At 36.7% G+C, this 19,786-nt stretch overlaps 1 protein-coding gene and 1 pseudogene across 1 annotated transcript; both read right to left on the minus strand.

Moving 5' to 3' along the window:
- Positions 1-10,745: 10,745 nt before the first annotated feature.
- On the minus strand, positions 10,746-11,642 carry LOC120178481 (annotated as a pseudogene).
- Positions 11,643-16,424: 4,782 nt separating this feature from the next.
- Positions 16,425-18,323, minus strand: LOC120178463 (actin-depolymerizing factor-like). Its single transcript, XM_039184299.1, has 4 exons — positions 18,180-18,323; positions 17,310-17,575; positions 16,668-16,830; positions 16,425-16,600 (listed from the first exon to the last, which is right to left on the minus strand). Exons 1-3 carry the CDS (start codon positions 18,192-18,194, stop codon positions 16,680-16,682), a joined length of 432 nt encoding a protein of 143 aa, XP_039040230.1. The 5' UTR covers positions 18,195-18,323; the 3' UTR covers positions 16,425-16,600; positions 16,668-16,679.
- Between the last annotated feature and the right edge of the window lie 1,463 nt (positions 18,324-19,786).

Below are 19,786 nucleotides of genomic sequence, written 5' to 3' on the forward strand. Positions count from 1 at the left end.
CGGGTATTATTTTTCCGCTTTTATTTCGCATTCTCACTAATCTTGTTATAGGGAAATTACTTGTTTACTCGTTTATTTCCCATCAACTTTCACCAGAAGATCAAAGCATGTAAATGGTTGAAAGACCCTTTTAACCAGTATCGAACATTTACACCCGAATTCGAGTAATATGGGATTGTTGAGTGTTTTCGTGATCCAGGAGACATTCATGGTCAGTATGTTGACTGATGTTCCAGAATCTAGCTTAATTTGTAATCTCTTCTGGTCTGGTCCTAGTAAAGACATTATGGACTGGGTGTAAATGATCGAGGAGTTTCCTACATGTTCTGTACCAATAGGCCAGTTGAGTTTCTTGAGAGGCTCAATATCGATATAATATGTCGAGCAAACCAGGTTTAAATTCATTTCACAGGAAACATTTGTTAGATTTTCATGGCTTTGGGTTCTTTTTTCTCATTCTATGATCTCCATGCTTGTAGGTTGTTGAATATGGATATGAATTCTTTGCTAACAGGTAACTTGTAAACATATTTTTTGTTCCGAATTACTCGGAGACTTTGACAATGTTGCTACCATGAAGATCGTAGATGAGAGTTTAACTTGTTCTGTCCAGTTATTAAAGGCTGCGGATAAGAAACTGAAGTTCGGATTTGGAACCTTTGCTCCAACCAAGTCATCTATTACACTCTGATAATCAAGGTATATTATATATGGATAGAGTTCACACAAAGCAATGTAGGAAGGAACTATAATCTGTGTAATTTTTGCTCATTTATTGGCGGAAACTACACATGACTGATGTTGGTAATAGCTAATTGATATCATCTAATTCTTTTAAAAGCTCATGTGTTTGTGTGTGTATATCTTGAGCATTGTTCATAACACCCTAGGCTCTTCGAGGAAGGCTTAAGTTTGCAGGTTGGCTTAATCCGATTTATTAGACAGATAACTAAATAGTTTTAATTACCATTCTTGCTAGAAGTACGTTCCAAATCGATGTTATCATGTATCGATCGCTTCATATCAGTATATCCGTACCTGCCACTGGACGATGAACAAGATTGGGGAACAGAGAATGACATTCTACTGATACTTTGCCTGTTAGATGCCGAAGATTCAGTGGTCGAGCATAGGTCTTCTTCGCCTATAGAGGTCTCTGCTTGTTTATTGTGATTATCATTAGGTTGATTGATGGACAACCTTTCTTCTTCCACATATTTTGCTCTCTTCCTGTGCAACGAACCATTGTTGCCATTTTTAAATGATGGAACCCTTTGATCCTTAGATGAATATATCGGGATCGGAAACGTATCCATACCATCAGAATTTTCGAAAACTTCTTCATTCTTCCCATTTGAAGTTGAAGCCTTCGCAGCAACTTCTGTTTCCCACATATTCACTATAGCTTCTCTAATATGTTCTCTAGTTGTATCGATGTCGATTACCGGTTTTGGATTCTTTAACCACAACTCCACACCGTCAGCTTTAAGCACAGAATGAGGTGTATCCCAAGGGTGATGGATCCACTCGGGCCATTGCCTTACATTTTCACCTTCGAGGTCGAATTTCGACCCTTGAATCTGACTAGAAAAAAAAAATCAACTTAGGAAAATACTTGTTGATTTAATATCGGTACTGAGTGATGAGTGTCAATACTCATTACTGACACCAAATCTGGCAATTAGAATGCATGATATCAAAATTGTTAGTGAAATATCGAAACCAATAATATTAAATTGTTAAAAACTTGTTTTCAAAACCTTTTAACCTCATTCCACAAGCCTTTAAATGCATCTTAGCATTATTAAACTTGAAAATCACTTCAAATTTTATATGAAAAACTCATTTGAGAAAATATCAAGAACAAAAGAAAGAAATTATTATATTAGCATCAAAATACGTATATAATCCCGTACAAAATTTAGAGATTCTAGGAACAAATTTATTGTTGTACAAACACACAAATGATTCAAGGTTGTAGTCAACCACTAATCCTTATTTTTCTTTTAATTTATTTCTTCATAAAGCAGGTTGTACCATAAGTCTGCTAGCTTGTTGGGTCGGGCCAAAATGGAATTCAAATCACAATCTCTCCAGTAATCTTCTTTCGGTTTCTCTCCCTCATCATCATCATTAAGTGGTTTTTCACCGGCGAACGGACTCTCTTCCTCGACATCTAGACTATTCGCTTCAACATCGTCTCCTAGTAAACTTATTTTCGGCTTCTCTCCTCATCATCATCATCAAGTGGTTTTCACCAACAAAAGGACTCTTCCTCAACATCTGGACTTTTAGCTTCAACGTCGTCTCCTAGTAATATTCTTTTCTTCTCTCCCTCTCATCATCATCATCATCATCAAGTGGTTTTTCACCAGCGAACGGACTCTCTTCCTCGACATCTGGACTTTTCGCTTCAATGTCTTCTCCTAGTAATCTTCTTTTCGGCTTCTCTCCCTCATCATCATCATCATCAAGTGGTTTTTCACCAGCGAACGGACTCTCTTCCTCGACATCTGGACTTTTCGCTTCAACGTCGTCTCCTATCGGCTTCTCTCCCTCATCATCAAGTGGTTTCTCACCAGCAAACGGACTCTCTTCCTCGACATCTGGACTTTTCGCTTCAACGTCGTCTCCTAGTAATCTTATTTTCGGCTTCTCTCCCTCATCATCATCATCAAGTGGTTTTTCACCAGCGAACGGGCTCTCTTCCTCGACATCTGGACTTTTGCTTCAACGTCGTCTCCTATCGGCTTCTCTCCCTCATCATCAAGTGGTTTTTCACCAGCGAACGGACTCTCTTCCTCGACTTCTGGACTTTTCGCTTGAACGTCGTCTCCTAGTAATCTTCTTTTCGCCTTCTCTCCCCCTTGTAGAAGGTGCCTCCAAGTAGGTTCACGTAGCTGGAATGGGTTTTGTTCCAATAGTTTCTCGCCTGGAAATGGAGCCATGGGCGGTTGTCCATTGTCATTCGATGCATAGGTTGAAGAGGGAATTGAGGTTAAAACAATCACCATTCCGAGGAGAAACAAATGTAATAAAGCTTTCGACATCTTTAAGATCAATGGTTTTTCTTGTGATGTTATGAAATTGGTTCAGTTGGTTCCTTTTTATAATGGAGGAATGGCGTTGAAGCCACATCTTTATCACACTTGTATGCAACTCCGCATTTTCCTTTCTATTTTGAAACTTTCTTCTTTGATATTCCGTGGGACATTCATCACATGTACCACAAATGCGGGATTTAAAAGGCCATAATACAAGATCAAGTGCGTCTTTTTTCTGGGTTACTCTATATTAAGTTAATTCCTCCCTTGAATATTTTATGCATACAAATATTACCCTTAAATATTTAGTCTTAGTGAGATTAAAATTTGGACCTGTAAAATCTTAAATAATCAGGCTTTACCAGTAAAGTTTCATTGATAATTGTTGGGTAAACTTATACATAATGGCATACCCTAATGATGAAATTTAGATATGATTACATTAATATCTTAGTCCTAATGAGACGTTAGATCTTTAAGTAAGATCAAAGGTTCGAATATTGATAGTATATAGAGGAGTTAAAGTATATATATTAAACCAAAAATAATTTACTTTTTATTAAGCTAAAGACATCAACTTACTCTGTAATCTCCTCCGGTCTGATCCTAATACAGACAATTTGGGATGGGGTCCGAATAATCGAGGAGTTTCCTACATGTTCGGTGTCGATAGGGTGATCGGTTTTCTCGAGAAGCTCGATATCGATATAATATGTCGAGCAAACCAGGTTTAAATACGTTTCATGTGAAACATTTGTTGGACTTTCATGGCTTTGGGTTCCTTTGTCCCATTATCCATGCTTGTAGGCCGTTGAAGATGGATATGAATTCTTTGCTAAAAGACAACCTGTAACAATATTTTCCGAACTGAATTACGGCGGAGAGTTCGACAATTCTTCTTCCATGATGTGCATGGATGAGAGTTAGGGATCGTTGGATTTGAAGCATGATTTGATGTTAAAGTATTGTAGTATATATGGATGGAGTTTATACAAAGCAATATAGAAAGAAACTATAATCTTAGTGTAAGTTTTGCTCATTTATTGCAGGGAACTACACATTGTTGTTGTTGCTATTAGACAGATAACTTAATAGCTTTACTTTACTTACCATTCTTGCTTGAAGTTTATTCGAAATCGATATTTTCTTGCAGCATATTCATTCTCCTGCAAAGGCACGCCAATTGAAGAGGAACAAGATTGGGGAACAGATAATGACATTCTACTGAAACTTTTCCTCCTAGATGTCGAGGATTCGGCAGTCGAGCATAAGTCTTCTTCTCATGTACGGGTCCGTGCTTATTTATTGTGATCATTATTAGGTTGATTATCAAGCAACCTTTGTTCTTCCACATATTTTGCTCTCTTTCTATGCAATGAACCATTGTTGCCATTTTGAAATGATGGAACTCTTTGATCATAAGATGAATACGTCGGGATCGGAGACATTTCCATACCATCAGAATTGTCGAAAACTTCTTTCACTCATCCCATCTGAAGTTGCTGTTGAAAAGTCAATAATATAAGGCACCGAAAGTGCCTATAATCAATGCACCGAAAATTCCAGCCTAATATTGTTGAATTTTTTAAATGGTAAAAGCATTTTTTAGTCATTGTAATTTAGGGTATTTACAAATTAATCCTTAAGCTTCAACTATAAATACCCTAGCTCATTTAGCTTCAAAATCATCCCAAAATATTATAGCTTTCTTCTAGTACTAGAGAGAATTTAGAGAGTTTCTTGAGAGTTGTTTTCTCCTTTTTATCAAGAGATAATTATCATTGTTTTCTCCTTGGTAGATCGAAAGAGGTTGTAATTCATATTTTCTCATAGTGAAATTCTTCTACCGTTGCCCGTAGTTTTTACCCTATATTATTTAGGGTTTTTCCACGTAAATTTTTTGTCTTCTTTATCTTCATTTTTTTCTCAAATTATCAGTTACAATTTTGCTCTATCCGATAGCCGTATTCCACAACAATTGATATCAGAGCCAGATTAGAGTTTGTAATATCTGTTTATTGTCTTTGTGGTTACCACCAAAAGGTGGATCCTCCAACATAAGAAAGTAAGAAGTTATTATCTATTCTTTGAAGGTTCCAGAGAATTATTTACGATAGTGAAATAGTGGGAGCTATCCGTAAAAGAAGTTATGACAACGAAATTTGATATTGAAAAATTCAATGGGAGAAATTTCTCATTGTGGAAATTGAAGATGAAGGTCATCCTGAGGAAAGACAGTTGTCTAGCAGCTATCAGTGAAAGGCCAGTGGATTTCATAGATGACAACAAATGGATCGAAATGGACGGGAATGCTATGACAAACTTTCATCTAGCATTAGCAGATGAAGTATTGTCAAGCATCGAGGAGAAGAAGACAACTAAGGAGATATGGGATCATCTCACCAAACTGTACGAGGCCACATCACTGCACAATAAAATTTTCCTTAAGAGGAAATTGTACACTCTTCGTATGCCAGAATCTACTTCAGTGACGGAGCACTTAAACACACTGAACACTTTATTTTCTCAACTTACATCTTTAAGATGTACAATAGGAGAACAAGAACGTGCTGAACTTCTACTTCAAAGTCTATCGAATTCGTATGATCAACTCATCATCAACTTGACAAACAGTAATGTCATCAGTCTAGTCTTCGATGGCGTTGCAACTGCTATTCTACAAGAAGAAAATCGGCGCAAAAACAAGGAAGACAGACAAGTAAATCTGCAACAAGCAGAAGCGTTGACAACGATGAGAGGGAGATCAACAGAACGTGGCAAAAGCAGCAGTCATAAACATGGTAGATCGAAGTCGAGGAGCAAGAAGTATTTAAAGTACTACAACTGTGGAAAAAAATGTCACTTGAAGAATGATTGTTGGAGTCTAAATAAAAACTCCAATCCACAAGGCAATACCACAAACACTTCAGATGATGGAGATGCTCTATGCTGTGAAGCGTCAACCACCGTGGAAGGTAAAAAAGATTTACAGATATATGGATCATTGATTCGGGAGCAACATATCACATGACCTCAAGAAGAGAATAGTTCCATCATTATGAACCTGTCTCAGGGGGATCTGTGTATAATTGCAATAATCATGTCTTAGAGATCGTTGGTGTGAGAACCATCAAATTGAAGATGTATGATGAAACAATTAAAGTTGTTCGAGATGTGTGGCACGTGAAAGGCCTGAAGAAAAATGTATTATCCTACGGATTGTTGGATAATAATACAAGCAAGATTGAAACACGGAAAAGAATCATGAAGGTGTTCCGTGGAGCACTTGTGGTGCTGAAAGGCGAAAAGATAGCAACAAACTTCTACATGCTGAAGGGAGAGACTTTGCTAGAAGTAGAAGCCTCTGTTGCCTCATGTAGTTCATATTCTGCAATGTTATGGCATCAGAAACTTGGACACATGTCAGAACAAGGAATGAAAGTCCTTGTGGAGCAAAAACTACTTCCATGCTTAACAAAAGTATCACTTACTTTGTGTGAGCACTGCATAACAAGTAAACAGCACCGGTTGAAATTCAACACGTCAAATTATAGAGGCAAAAGTGTTCTAGAATTGGTTCACTCTGACGTATGGCAAGCACCAGTTACATCCCTAGGCGGAGCATAATACTTTGTCTCATTTATTGATGACTACTCTAGGAGATGTTGGGTGTACCCTATTAAGAAGAAGTCAGATGTGTTTTCAACTTTCAAAAACTTCAAAGCGCGGGTGGAACTTGATTCTGGAAATAAGATCAAGTGTTTCAGAACAGATAATGGAGGAGAATACACAAGTGAAGAATTTGATGACTTTTGCATAAAAGAAGGCATCAAAAGACAGTTAACAGTGGCGAACACTCCTCAACAAAATGGAGTGGCAGAGCGGATGAACATAACATTGTTAAAAAGAACAAGAGCAATGTTGAGGGACGCAGGCCTAGAAAAATCATTATGTGCAGAAGCAGTCAATACCGCCTGTTATTTGGTGAATCGAGCTCCATCAACTGCAATAGAACTGAAGACACCAATGGAGATGTGGACTGGTAAACCAGCTGATTATTTAAACCTCCATGTATTTGGAAGTATTGTGTACGTGATGTACAACTCCCAAGAAATCTCAAAGTTGGATCCAAAATCCAGGAAATGTAAATTCTTGGGGTATGCTGATGGAGTAAAGGGGTATCGTTTGTAGGATCCCACTGCCCGCTACGTGATCATCATCAGAGATGTTATCTTTGTAGAAGATAAACTACACAGAAAAGAAGACGATGATAGCGCTGAAAAGTCAGAGACTACTCAGATACATGTGGAAAAAGAGTTTGAACAAGGAGATTCTTCTGAAGCAGAACCAGCACATGATGAACAAGAACCAGAGAGTTCTGAAGCTCCAACAACTCGTTAATCAGATAGTGTGAGAAGACGTCCCAATTGGCACTCAGATTATGTTATAGAAAGTAATATTGCATACTGTCTTTTAACAGAGGATGGTGAGCCATCAACATACCAGGAGGCAATAAACAGCTCAGATGTTTCACTGTGGATGATGGCGATGCAAGAAGAAATTGAAGCCCTTCATAAAAATAATACATGGGACCTTGTGCCACTACCACAAGAAAGGAAGCCAATTGGTAACAAATGGGTCTTCAAAATCAAGCAAAATGGTGATGATCAAGTTGAGAGGTATCGTGCAAGACTAGTGGTCAAAGGATATGCTCCAAAAGAAGGTATTGATTTCAATGAAATATTTTCTCCCGTGGTTCGACTAACAACAGTTCGAGTAGTCCTGGCAATGTGTGCTACATTGAACTTACATCTAGAGCAGCTAGATGTTAAAACAACTTTTCTTCATGGAAATCTTGAAGAAAAGATTTAAATGCTCCAGCCTGAAGGTTTTGAAGAAAAAGAAAAGAAGAACTTGGTTTGCAGGTTGAACAAATCTATGTACGGTCTAAAGCAGGCGCCGAGGTGTTGGTATAAGAGATTTGATTCCTTCATTATGTGTCTTGGATACAACAAACTTAATGCAGACCCTTGTGCTTATTTCAAGAGGTCTGGTGATAACGATTTTGTTATATTGTTGTTGTATGTGGATGACATGTTGGTTGCAGGACCCAACAAAGATCATATTGAAGAATTGAAGGCACAACTGGCTAGGGAATTTGAAATGAAGGACTTGGGATCAGCAAACAAGATTCTAGGGATGCAAATTCACCGAGACAGAAGTAATAGGAAGATTTGGCTTTCACAAAAGAATTACTTGAAGAAGATCTTGTCACGATTCAGCATGCAAGATTGTAAGCCAATTTATACCCTTCTTCCTATTAACTTCAAATTATCCTCCAGTATGAGTCCTAGCAGTGAAGATGAGAGGATGGAGATGTCTCGAGTACCGTATGCATCAGCAGTGGGAAGTTTAATGTTCATTATGATATGCACAAGACCAGACATTGCCCAAGCAGTGGGAGTGGTTAGTCGGTACATAGCGAATCCAGGCAAAGAGCATTGGAATATAGTAAATAGGGTTTTGAGATACATCAAAGGGACCTCAAATATTGCATTATGTTACGGATGATCAAACTTACTAATCAATGGGTATGTAGATTCTGACTATGCAAGAGATTTGGATAAAAGCAAATCTACTATAGGATATGTGTTCAAAATTGTTGGTGGAGCTATAAGCTGAGTTTCAAAATTGCAGTCAGTTGTGGCTACGTCAACAACAAAAGCAGAATATGTAGCAGTCACACAAGACAGTAAAGAAGCAATTTGGTTGAAGATGCTATTGGAGGAGCTTGGGCACAATCAAGAGTATGTGTCTATGTTTTGTGACAGTCAAAGCGCCTTGCATCTAGCAAGGAATCCAGCATTTCATTCAAGGATAAAACACATACGAGTACAGTACCACTTCATTCATGAAAAGGTGGAAGAATGGACGGTAGATATGCAGAAAATCCATACCAAAGACAACATAGCAGATTTCATGACGAAGGCAATCAATGCTGATAAATTTACTTGGTGTCGATCCTCCTGTGGCTTGTTAGAAACATAAGCAACATGAAGGTACAAGGTAAAAAGAATGGTGTGAAGATATGATTGTTCCAATCAAATCTTCAAGTGGAAGATTGTTGAAAAGTCAACAATATAAGGCACCGAAAGTGCCTATAATCAATGCACCGAAAATTTCAGCCTAATATTGTTGAATTTTTTTAAATGGTAAAAGTATTTTTTTTAGTCATTGTAATTTAGGGTATTTACAAATTAGTCCTTAAGCTTCAACTATAAATATTCTAGTTCATTTAGCTTCAAAACCATCCCAAAGCATTCTAGCTTTCTTCCAATACTAAAGAGAATTTAGAGAGTTTCTTGAGAGTTGTTTTCTCCTTTTTATCAAGAGAGAATTATTATTGTTTTCTCCTTGGTAGATCGAGAGATGTTGTAATTCCTATTTTCTCATAGTGAAATTCTTCTACCGTTGCCCGTGGTTTTTACCTTATATTATTTAGGGGTTTTCCACGTAAATTTTGTGTCTTCTTTATCTTCATTTTTTTTCTCACATTATCAATTGCGATTTTGCTCTATCCGATAGTCGTCTTCCGTAAAAGTTGTAGCCTTTGCAGCTGTTGTTGTTTCCCACATTTTGAATATAGCTTCTGTCAGATGTTCTCTAGCTGTATCGATATCGATTACCGGTTTTGGATAGTTTAACCTCAACTCCACACCGACAACTTTAAGCACAGTAAGAGGTGCATCCCAAGGATGATGGATCCACTCGGTTGGCATCCTAGCTAGCTCCGGCAGCCATTGCCTTACATATTCACCTTTAAGGTCGAATTTCGACCCTTGAATCTGACTCGAAAACAAAAATCAACTCAGGAAAATACTTGTTTCTATTATTCTTTTAGGGATCTTGACATATCTGCGGACTGTCTAGTCGTTCTAGCTTATGACCATCCGGTAAGCTGCCAGAGATGTACTACCAACCAGGATATCGCATTCTGAATTGGCATCCAATAGTGTGTCCCAGAAATACTTCATTCCCCATCTCCATGGAAGAATAAGAAACTTCACCGCAAAACGTGAAACGATAACTCGTATTCGATTGCGTGGCCAACCGGTTGCCTAAAGCTCCCTCATTCCTGAATCGATTAACATATACCCGGTCCGACCTTGTCTCCAAGCCTTAAAACGGTTGACATCAGCATGCCAAGGAAAATACTTCAAGCTTCTCAACAAAGGTCGCTCATGAGTGAACGGACAGTTGAAAGTAAGGTATCAGGAGTACTCTCGAAGGCTGATCGCCCTTAGAAAAAGGGTTACACTCTCTTCCCCTTGAGCATTATGTTCTCTTGACCATAGTAATTGTTTGATCCGTGCACTCTGGAAAACTTTCCTCACACTTAGCTCCCCAAAATGAAGATACGGAGACAAAAGCGACGTGGAATTGCCCCAATCTTAAGCCTACTTTTTCGAATAGTCGAATTGATTCCGTTCAACAAACTCGGTTAGAGCCTTATCCGCTTTTCCCCAACCTGGAGACCATGCTCTTCCTAACAATGAATTGCTAGCTTTTTCTGTTTCGTTTTCGAGGCCCAAATTTTCGATTGGGCACCTTCCTATGGTTCTTGTCACTGATAAGGAAAGCTTATAGCAAACTAGTAACTCATTTGTGCACTATATATCATGCTTGTTACACAAGTTTCACTATCAAGAACGAACCAGTCGGATTACATGTTATTCTGTTCAAAGTTACCTGCAACAGGAAACAACCTCCATGGGGGAAGAAGTGAAATGGGTTCTATTTGCATGTTCAAGCACTTGTCCCGATACGCGTCAAATGTCGTAAAAGCTTGCCCCTTCTCATCGTATATCTCCCATGGTTCATATAACAGATCTCCATTATGGCTTTGCACAGAAATGCCAACCTCTGCCAGTTTCGTTTTGATGTTATGATCTCAAACTAACGAAACCGGATCTAGGAAAGAACAGCACACATAACACATAAGTATCTGCTAATAATTAAAACGACATCATCAGAGGAATTAGAGTATACCATAAATATGATTAAATACGACTTTAGTGGTGCCGGTAGCGCGGATGCAGTCCAAAAGAGCTAAAAGAGTCCTATGTGCTTTGATCAGCACAAGTTCAGAACCAATAGACTTCAAAGAGTGCTCCAGATGAGCAAGAGATTGCTTCAGCCCAACTGCTCTTCCTCATTGGAACACCATATATAGACCGGGAAAATGCCACCGTCTTTTGCGGCGGCGGCCAAAGCAGGATTATCATCAATCCTAAGGTCTCTCCTAAACCAAACTATTGTCTTATTGCTGCTACTACTACTCATGTTGAATCTAACAAGATCTTCCCGATGAGACCAATGTGTTCGAACTCATAAACATGAACATCAACTAAGTTCCAAGTTCCACAGATTTATGATATACAAAGCAACTCGAACTCAAAAACAAAAACCAGATTTTCCAACCAATCAAAAGTACCTGTCACAGTTAAGACTTACCCTACCAGTTTCAATGATCCCTCAATTCTACCAATCAAAAACATCAGAAGCTTACAAAATATAACCAAAGCCAAGACCTTTGATGAAGAAAAAAAAGTGATTACTTTACTAATTCTTATTAAAGAATGTTATCCAAAAACAAAGACAACTAAACCACAACTAAACCAAGATAAAAACACAACTTGACAAGACCCAGTTTTTTCTTTTTTAACCCATGAAAGAAACTAAGCAAAAACAAACAAAAATGTTTTGGTAAACATAATTGAACCAATGTCTTAATGCCAAAGGAAGCTGCTTTATGGATCCTTTGTATATGTCAAGATCACGTGGGGAGTTTTAACGATGGAAGTCATATCTTGTCTGCTTTGTGGATCCACTGTGAACTTAGTCTCAAGATAAGGTGGTTCTTTTCTTCCTATCTTTGTCTTTCTCTGTCTCATTCAATTGACACTTTGGTCATGTGATAGATTTTTATTTATTACTGTTTAACTGAGGAATGAATGCATTGAGATCATGTAGGAAGAAGAAGCAATCAGCCAGAAGCCTGAAATCCCAGGTTTTGTAACTGATGTTTTTAGTGATTTTAATTCATTTGCAAGCAACTTGATTGATTGAATCAAAACATTTCTCATTAGCTTCCATTTTCGTGATGATCATACAAGAAACTAGAACAGTTGAGAATCTTAAATTCAACCCCTTTGGCATGACTTGAATCAAAGTTTGCTTATTTGCATGCCTGCCATTTTTATTTGCTTATTTACATGTCATAAACATTAGGTGAAATTCTGTTGTCAATCCCTGTGCTAAGTTTTGGAGTTAGCCCCCATACTCTTATCTAGTCAATGTCAATCACTGCACTTTTCGGATTTTGAAATTTCAGACCTGATTCAAACATGGGGATAATATGACTAAATTACTTAAACTAAATGATCAAATTAGAAACAAAAATTAAATCCATAGGTGGAAAATCAGCTCGCGAAGGATCTAATTAAAATTTTGACAGAATTTAGAGACCTAATTGAAAATTTAAAAAATGAGGGGTTTAATGAAAAGTTCGTAAAAATTTTGGGCGTCCAATTAAATTTTTTTAAAATTTTGGTAGGCTTAATGAGAATTTTCAAAATTACTAAGGGGTCTAAATAAAAGTATACAATTTATGGGGCTTAATGGAATGTTGCCCTAGCCGAAAACTTTAAAAATTTTGAAGTGCTTAAATTTCTGGTTATAATACAGGAGCTAATAATAAGTTTTAATTGCAAAAGTATAAGAGTGCCGATAACCAAATTAGAATAAAAAAACTAAATGCATAACTTACACATAGTACAGGTAGGGGTGCACAAAAAATCCGAATATCTGATTTTGTGAAAAAAAAATATCCGAAACCGGATTTGGGAAAAACCGGTTTTTTTTAACCGGATCGGATTTTTTTAAACCGGTTATTTTAACCGGTTTGGAGAAAAAAACCCAGACCGGTTTTTTAACCGGATAAAAAACCGGTTTGAAAAAAACCGGTTAAAAAACCGGTTTTTATCCGGAAAAAAAAAACGGTCTGGGTTTAAAAAACTAGCCGTTAATATAGCCGTTTTTGACCGTTTTTTTCTTTAAAAAATTACTATTTTACCATCCTAAACATGTATAAATAGGTTGGGGATGTATTTGGTTGATTACAACTTTCTCAAATCTTATTACACAACACTTAAACATCTCTCAAATCTTAGTTTTGTAATTTTTTATTCATCATGAGTAACACTGCTGAATCTTCCGTCGGGGGAAACCTTGAAGTCGTGAGAGTGATCGAACACACTCGAAACAAAGATATTTGGGATCACTACGATTTATGTGAGATGTCAAATGGATCGAGGAGGGCGCGTTGTAAACTTTGTCTAAAGTTTCTTGCATCGGAAGGAAACACAACGTTGAAGAACCATTTGACAAAATCATGCAAGGCACTTCGCTCAAGATCGGATCCTAGTCAATCGAATCTTACACCGCAAGGTGGTGTTTTTGTTTACGACAACGAAAAATTACGAGAAGCGTTTACAAAGTTCGTGATTACAAAAGCATTGCCGTTCGACCACTTTGATGATGAAGATTTCACGACAACAATTCAACAACTAATGCAACCACGTTACTCAAGTAAGTCGTACTACCCTTAGAAGAGATGCTATAAAAATGTGGCGTACGGCGAGGGAAAAAATGATTTTAGGATTCCAAGAACACCGTTATGGTGTGTCGCTTACATGTGACGTTTGGAGTTCCCCTCATAATACCGGAAATTCTTTTTTAGCCGTTACGTCACATTGGTTAGATCAAGATAATTGGCAAATGATGAAAAGAACAATCGCGTTTGAATTATTCGGTGAGCCGCATACCGGTGCTAATTTATTTACACTTTTAAAACGGGTAATTTGTCTTTATAAATTAGAAATAAAGTTTTTTCTATATCCTTTGATAATGCATCGAATAATACAAACGCGGTTCCAAGATTGAAAATATTACTTTCACCGATTTTAGACGGTGCGTTTTTTCATACCCGTTGCGTTGCACACATAATTAATTTATCCGTGCAAGCCGGTTTGGAGGTTATTGAGCCAATTAGATTAGAATTTAAAACAATGATAAAATCGATTCTTTGTAACAACAACAAAAGACTAAATGATTATAAACGATTTTGTAAGTCTGTTAATAAAAAAGCTTTGGGTCCTAATTTGGATTGTCCAACTCGTTGGAACTCAACTTGGATGATGATGCATACTGCCTTAAGGCAAAGGGAAACATTGCAAACATTTCACGATCGGCTTTTCGAGAGGGGTCATGTCCCAGACATTTATTCGGATTCGAGTTGGGAAACTATAGCCAAAATAACCGATTTGCTTGAGGTTTTTAAAAATGCAACAACTTTTTTATCCGGTGTTTATTACCCTACTAGCCCGTTGGTTCTTAATCAAATATTTTGTTGGCTACCCGACTAAATGACTTTGAATTTGAAACCGAAGTTTTTCAAGAAATTGGCTTTGCAATGAAGGAAAAACTTTTAAAATATTTTAAGGAGATTCCCCCCATTTTTACTTGTGCCGCCGCTTTAAACCCAACGTTAAATGTTGGTGGGGTTGAAACACTAATTGAACAAATTGCGTTTGCTTTTAATCTAACCGATGATGAACCCAACTTTGTCCAAAACCAAATAAATTATTTTAACAAATGTTTTCGAGACATGTTTGCAATTTATTTAACTAAATACGGATCAAGTAGTGTAATACACGATCAAATGAGAATGAATGCGGAATCATCTAGTAGACGTCCAAGTAACATAAATTTGAATCTTTTTAACACTCTTGTAAATTCCCAATCCAAACGATCACGTACTACCACCCCAAGTAGCGAGTTGGGAAATTACATGTCATGCGATTTTCTATCAAAAATGACATTTGAAGAGTTTGAAAGTTTGTATATTTTGGCTTGGTGGAAAGAAAAGGAAGCACAATTTCCGATTTTAGCCGCCATGGCCCGTGATTTACTAACCGTCCAAGCTTCTACGGTAGCTTCGGAATCCGCTTTTTCTGTTAGTGACAGGGTTATATCACAACGGAGATCAAGACTAAGTCCCGAGTCGGTGGAAGTATGCATTTGTTTAAAGGATTATTTGGATGGAGCGGCTCGTAAGCAACATATCACCACCCTAGAAGATGCAATTGATGCCGATTTGGAAGCAAACTTACACATTGAAGAAGTCGAACTTGGAATATCCCCTCCAAACGAAGAAGGCGAAGATGATGAAGAAGAGATGGCAATGTAGTTTATTTTATAACTTTATTTCAATTATCGTAAACTTTGTTTCAATTATCGAACTTGAAGTTTTTAAGTATTTGAATTTATCGAACTTGGAAGTTTTTAAGTATTTGAATTTATCAAAACTTGGAAGTATTTAAGTATTTCAATTATGTTGAGTTAATTAAGTATTTCAATTAAGTATTTGAATTTATCGAACTTGAGGTTTGATGCTTTCTCTTTGATTCTCTCTTGATTCTAGTTGCTTGATGTTTCTTGTCTTTGATCAATGACTTCTAAGCTTGCTTAAATACACCTTGAATCACTTCTGAACGTTAGTGATAATTAATGAAGATAATATAGCCGTTTAAGTGTGAAAACATTTAATAAAAATGCTTAGAGCGTGGGGGAATCGGTACCCTCTCATAAGGAATCGGTTCCCTAAGTGTAAAATTCAAATATTTCGACCGTTGAATAGGGGGAATCGGTACCCCTATGGGGGAATCGGTTCCCTCCCGAGCATTCTGGAAATCTCGGAGCCAAACCATTCAGTGAGGAATCGATACCCCTTGGGGGGGAATCGGTTCCCTATGAGCAATCTGGAATATTAAAATCGGTTTTTTTATAACTGGTTTTTTAAAAAAACCGGTTTTTTAAAACCGAAACCGATTACACCGGTTAGGATATCCGGCCCTCCAAACCGGTTAGAAACCGAACCGGTTATTTTATAAACCGGTTTTTTTTCTATGGGAAAAAACCGGATCGGATAAAAACCGATCCGGATCGGATTGAAATCCGAATTATGTGCAACCCTAAGTACAGGGACTATTAACAAAATTTGACCTAATCATCATCCTCTTTTTAATACCATTGACAAGTCAAGGATGATCAAACTAGTCTCAAAGCCTAGCAAGAGGTTGTTAGGTTTTCCATCTAAAACCCGGCGAATTTTAGGCCATCTTTGTGGACTTTCAAGGCATCCCATCGTTTTCAGGACGGTAGCCGGCTCTGTTACTCGGACTCGATTTCCGAGTTCATTCATGTATTTCCAAGATCATATCTTTGTAAATATATTCAAGGGACACAAAATGAAAGATTGAAACAACATAAATAAAGAATAACACTTCAAATATCTCCTAATAACACGCCCATCTTCACCTGAGAAGCATCACAGCAATGAGGAGCCCAAAGTTCTGAACCCCGGAGCTCGAAATCAGCCTTCTCAGGTGTTATTTTAACAACAATAACATATGTGCATTGTGATAAGGATAGATAGCTACAGTACTACACTTAGTAACCCACTTAAGCACGGGAATTTTCTAAGCAAGCGAAATCAGTGATGGTATTCGACACTTAACGTGCACGCTCTCTGATCACCTCAAGATCCATCTCAGTCGGGTCAGTTGCCTGAATTTCATAATGAATGCCCTGCAGTTCCCTTCTGAACCTATCCTTGGATGTTGCGTAGAGCATCTTGGAACGGATCCTTGAAACAGAAGGAGACCTACAAGATAACATTGAGTCAGCCTTGTATATGGAAAACATCAACCGTCAATGGCATGAAAAGAAAACTCGTTTCATGATTTTTCCTGCAACCTATTCGCAGATTCAAACAACTTGGGCTTAGTGAACCTTAAAGTGAAAACCAGCACAGATATACTTGACTCGATATTCGATCAGATAAGCAGGACCGATATTACTTGTGCTACTCAAGAAGCCACCATGGCATAAATGAATTTACAAACAAAATACCATTTGCAAACAATAAAACTATTAAAATATGTGGAATAAGGATTATAATTGTTCAGCCATAATCGCTTCCGCTTTCAGTCAAGTTGCAGAACACAATGGGGGATAATAAAGGTGTTCCAATCATGGAGAAAGTTGTGTTACCATCAAACTAGACTTGCTGAGTTATAATGCAAATGCAGCACATGATTTTCCACAGAATCAAACTATTCTGCAACTTAAAGGGACACTGACCACGCAATAAAGAAGATCTTGCTCTTCTGGCAGTTCTCGGAAGTCACAAAATCGAAGTCAAAAACGGCATAGCGGCAATCAGCCTCAGGCAATGAATCAGTGAAATCATCATAGCTCTCGGATGGACCTCCAGTCTTTTCAACCACAACCTCCTTTCTGTTCTCGTCGATCTTAAATATCACGTATCGGAACACCTTCTTCCTCTGCAGCTCCAGGTACGTGCTCTTGCTGTGTTCAGACACTCCCATGCCAGATGACGCATTCGCCTAAAACCAGAAACAGATGCTCAATCTTCAATGTGCACCAATTTCAATATAAAAAATAATGTTATAAAAGAAAATCAAACTCGGTTCAACCAACTCTATAAGAACAGGTCTAAGATGCTAAGGTGAGTGATTCGAGCGAGAAAGCTTCACAAATTTTAAGAAGGTCAAATGTGCAAGGACACAAAACAATATTCTCCAACACAATCCTTAATTTCCAACTCGGATTATGCAATGTAAATACAATTTCCAAGTTCATAAGTAAACAGACCAATCAAAAACACTTCAGAACCCTAATTCTGCTACCATTACAATTGAGGTGAATATGCAAAAAGAACACTTTTTTTAGTACAAAATCAAATCTTTCGTTGTTGAGATAACTTTACTAGAACAAAGCTAAGACATAACCAGTCATGGCAGATTCAATCTCACCAAAATACATGCATGCATGCATACATACATACATACATACATACATAAAAACCTTAACTTTGTTTAAGTTTCAGCATGAAAATAAGAAATCAAGTAACTTTAAGCTAAAATAAAGAGAATAAAAAGAACCCAAACCAGATCAGATCTAAAAGAGTCATAAGAAAGAGAAACTTACTCCTCTGAAAGACATGGCTGCTTGAAGATGGAGAAAGGGAAAATGGGACGAAGAGAATTATTATGGATAAAAGGAAAATGCAAGTGAAAATAAGCAGCAACCAGAAAGAAACTCTTTCGAATTAAAGAAATTATTTTTTTAAGATTAAAATAGGAAAAAAAAATTATACTTTGAGAGGATGAAAAGGGTGGCGTGGCGTCCCAATTCTTTTCTTTGACAATGACAGCACCGTCATCCTGTATGTGGACATCTTAAATTGATTTAATTTTTGAGTAAAATACATTGCAGCTCACTCAATTATTAATTTTATTATAAATAGATCACCCTTTTTTCTAAACATTACAATTTAAATACTCGGTTAAAATATTCATTTACAATTAAAAGATTGATTCTTGAAGAGAATTCCATCTTTTGTCCTCAACTTTGTTAGTTTAGTTATTTAAACTTTTATTGCTGTCTTTTATCTTAATTTTTTATTTATTTTTTATTAATTCACTGAGAGTTTCATGAATCAAGCAACTCCAATGGTTTAATGAATGGTTGTTATCATAGAAGTTCCAGGTTCGAGCACGATGTTTGTAGATATGTTTGAGTGTTCAATGTTAAATGGTTGGGAGTCTTTCGAATTGATATTATCTTGTAGGGTTGAGCAACGAAATCAAGAAAACCTAAAAATCGATCCAAACCGAATCAAATTATGTAGTTTGATTCAATTTAAGTTTTTTTATTTTGCATCTCATTGTCGGTTCGGTTTAAAAGTATAATTACATAACTCGTTTCGATTTTTTCATATGGAATCCGTTTGTTCCAAACCAAAATGAATTAAAAAAGTAGTTATTCAAAACAAATTTATTTTGAATTTATTATAAGACAACATTTTTTTCTATTAAGCTAAGATGATTACAAGCAGGGGCGGATGCACTAAGCCCCCTAGGGGTCAAGCGCATCCCCATTATTTAGGGAAAAAAGTGAAATTTAATATAATATGTTAAAGAAAAATAGAAGAAAATATTTTTTAGCACCCCCCTTATTTTTTTAAGAAAAGAAAATTAAAATTTTGGACCCTCATTTATAAATTTTTTAATCTGCCACTGATTACAAATAGTATTTATTCTAACTATACTATCAACCATTTGTCAATAAACGTTCAATCACCTTTATAATCGCTGGTGCTCAAACTCATGACCTCTAGGAACAACAATGATTCCTTTAATCGCTGAGATAAATTGGTTCATGCTATTATAAGACAACTTAAATAAATAAAATTTTAAAACTAATAATATTTTCAATTCGTATATTTTTACTCTATTTAAACTTTAAATTTGCTTTATTTGAATATTGAATTTGAAAAATAATGAACAATCAGAAATTACAAAATCGAATCGAACCAAACCTGAAAATCGTAATTTTTATGTAATTCGGTTTCAGTTTCGATTTTAATTTTTAAAATCGCACAACGTTCGATTCAATTCATTATTTTTTTAAGGTTATTTGTCTTACAATTTGAGATCAAATTGAAAGAAGGCAATGGTCATTTTTACAATTATTGATCAAGTTGATAAATACATATAAACATTAAGAGTACTTAAATATATTATTGTACTGAC

This window comes from Hibiscus syriacus, unplaced genomic scaffold (assembly GCF_006381635.1).
Source record: "Hibiscus syriacus cultivar Baekdansim isolate YM2019G1 unplaced genomic scaffold, ASM638163v2 tig00112350_pilon, whole genome shotgun sequence".
In the NCBI taxonomy this organism is placed as follows: domain Eukaryota; kingdom Viridiplantae; phylum Streptophyta; class Magnoliopsida; order Malvales; family Malvaceae; genus Hibiscus; species Hibiscus syriacus.

What these genes read in the sequence shown, in the direction of transcription:
- LOC120178463 (XM_039184299.1), bottom strand. An exon ending in AAGATCTTCTTTATTGCGTG is followed by an intron (nt 16,831 to 17,309) that starts GTCAGTGTCCCT and finishes GTTATCTTGTAG; the next exon opens with GTCTCCTTCTGTTTCAAGGA.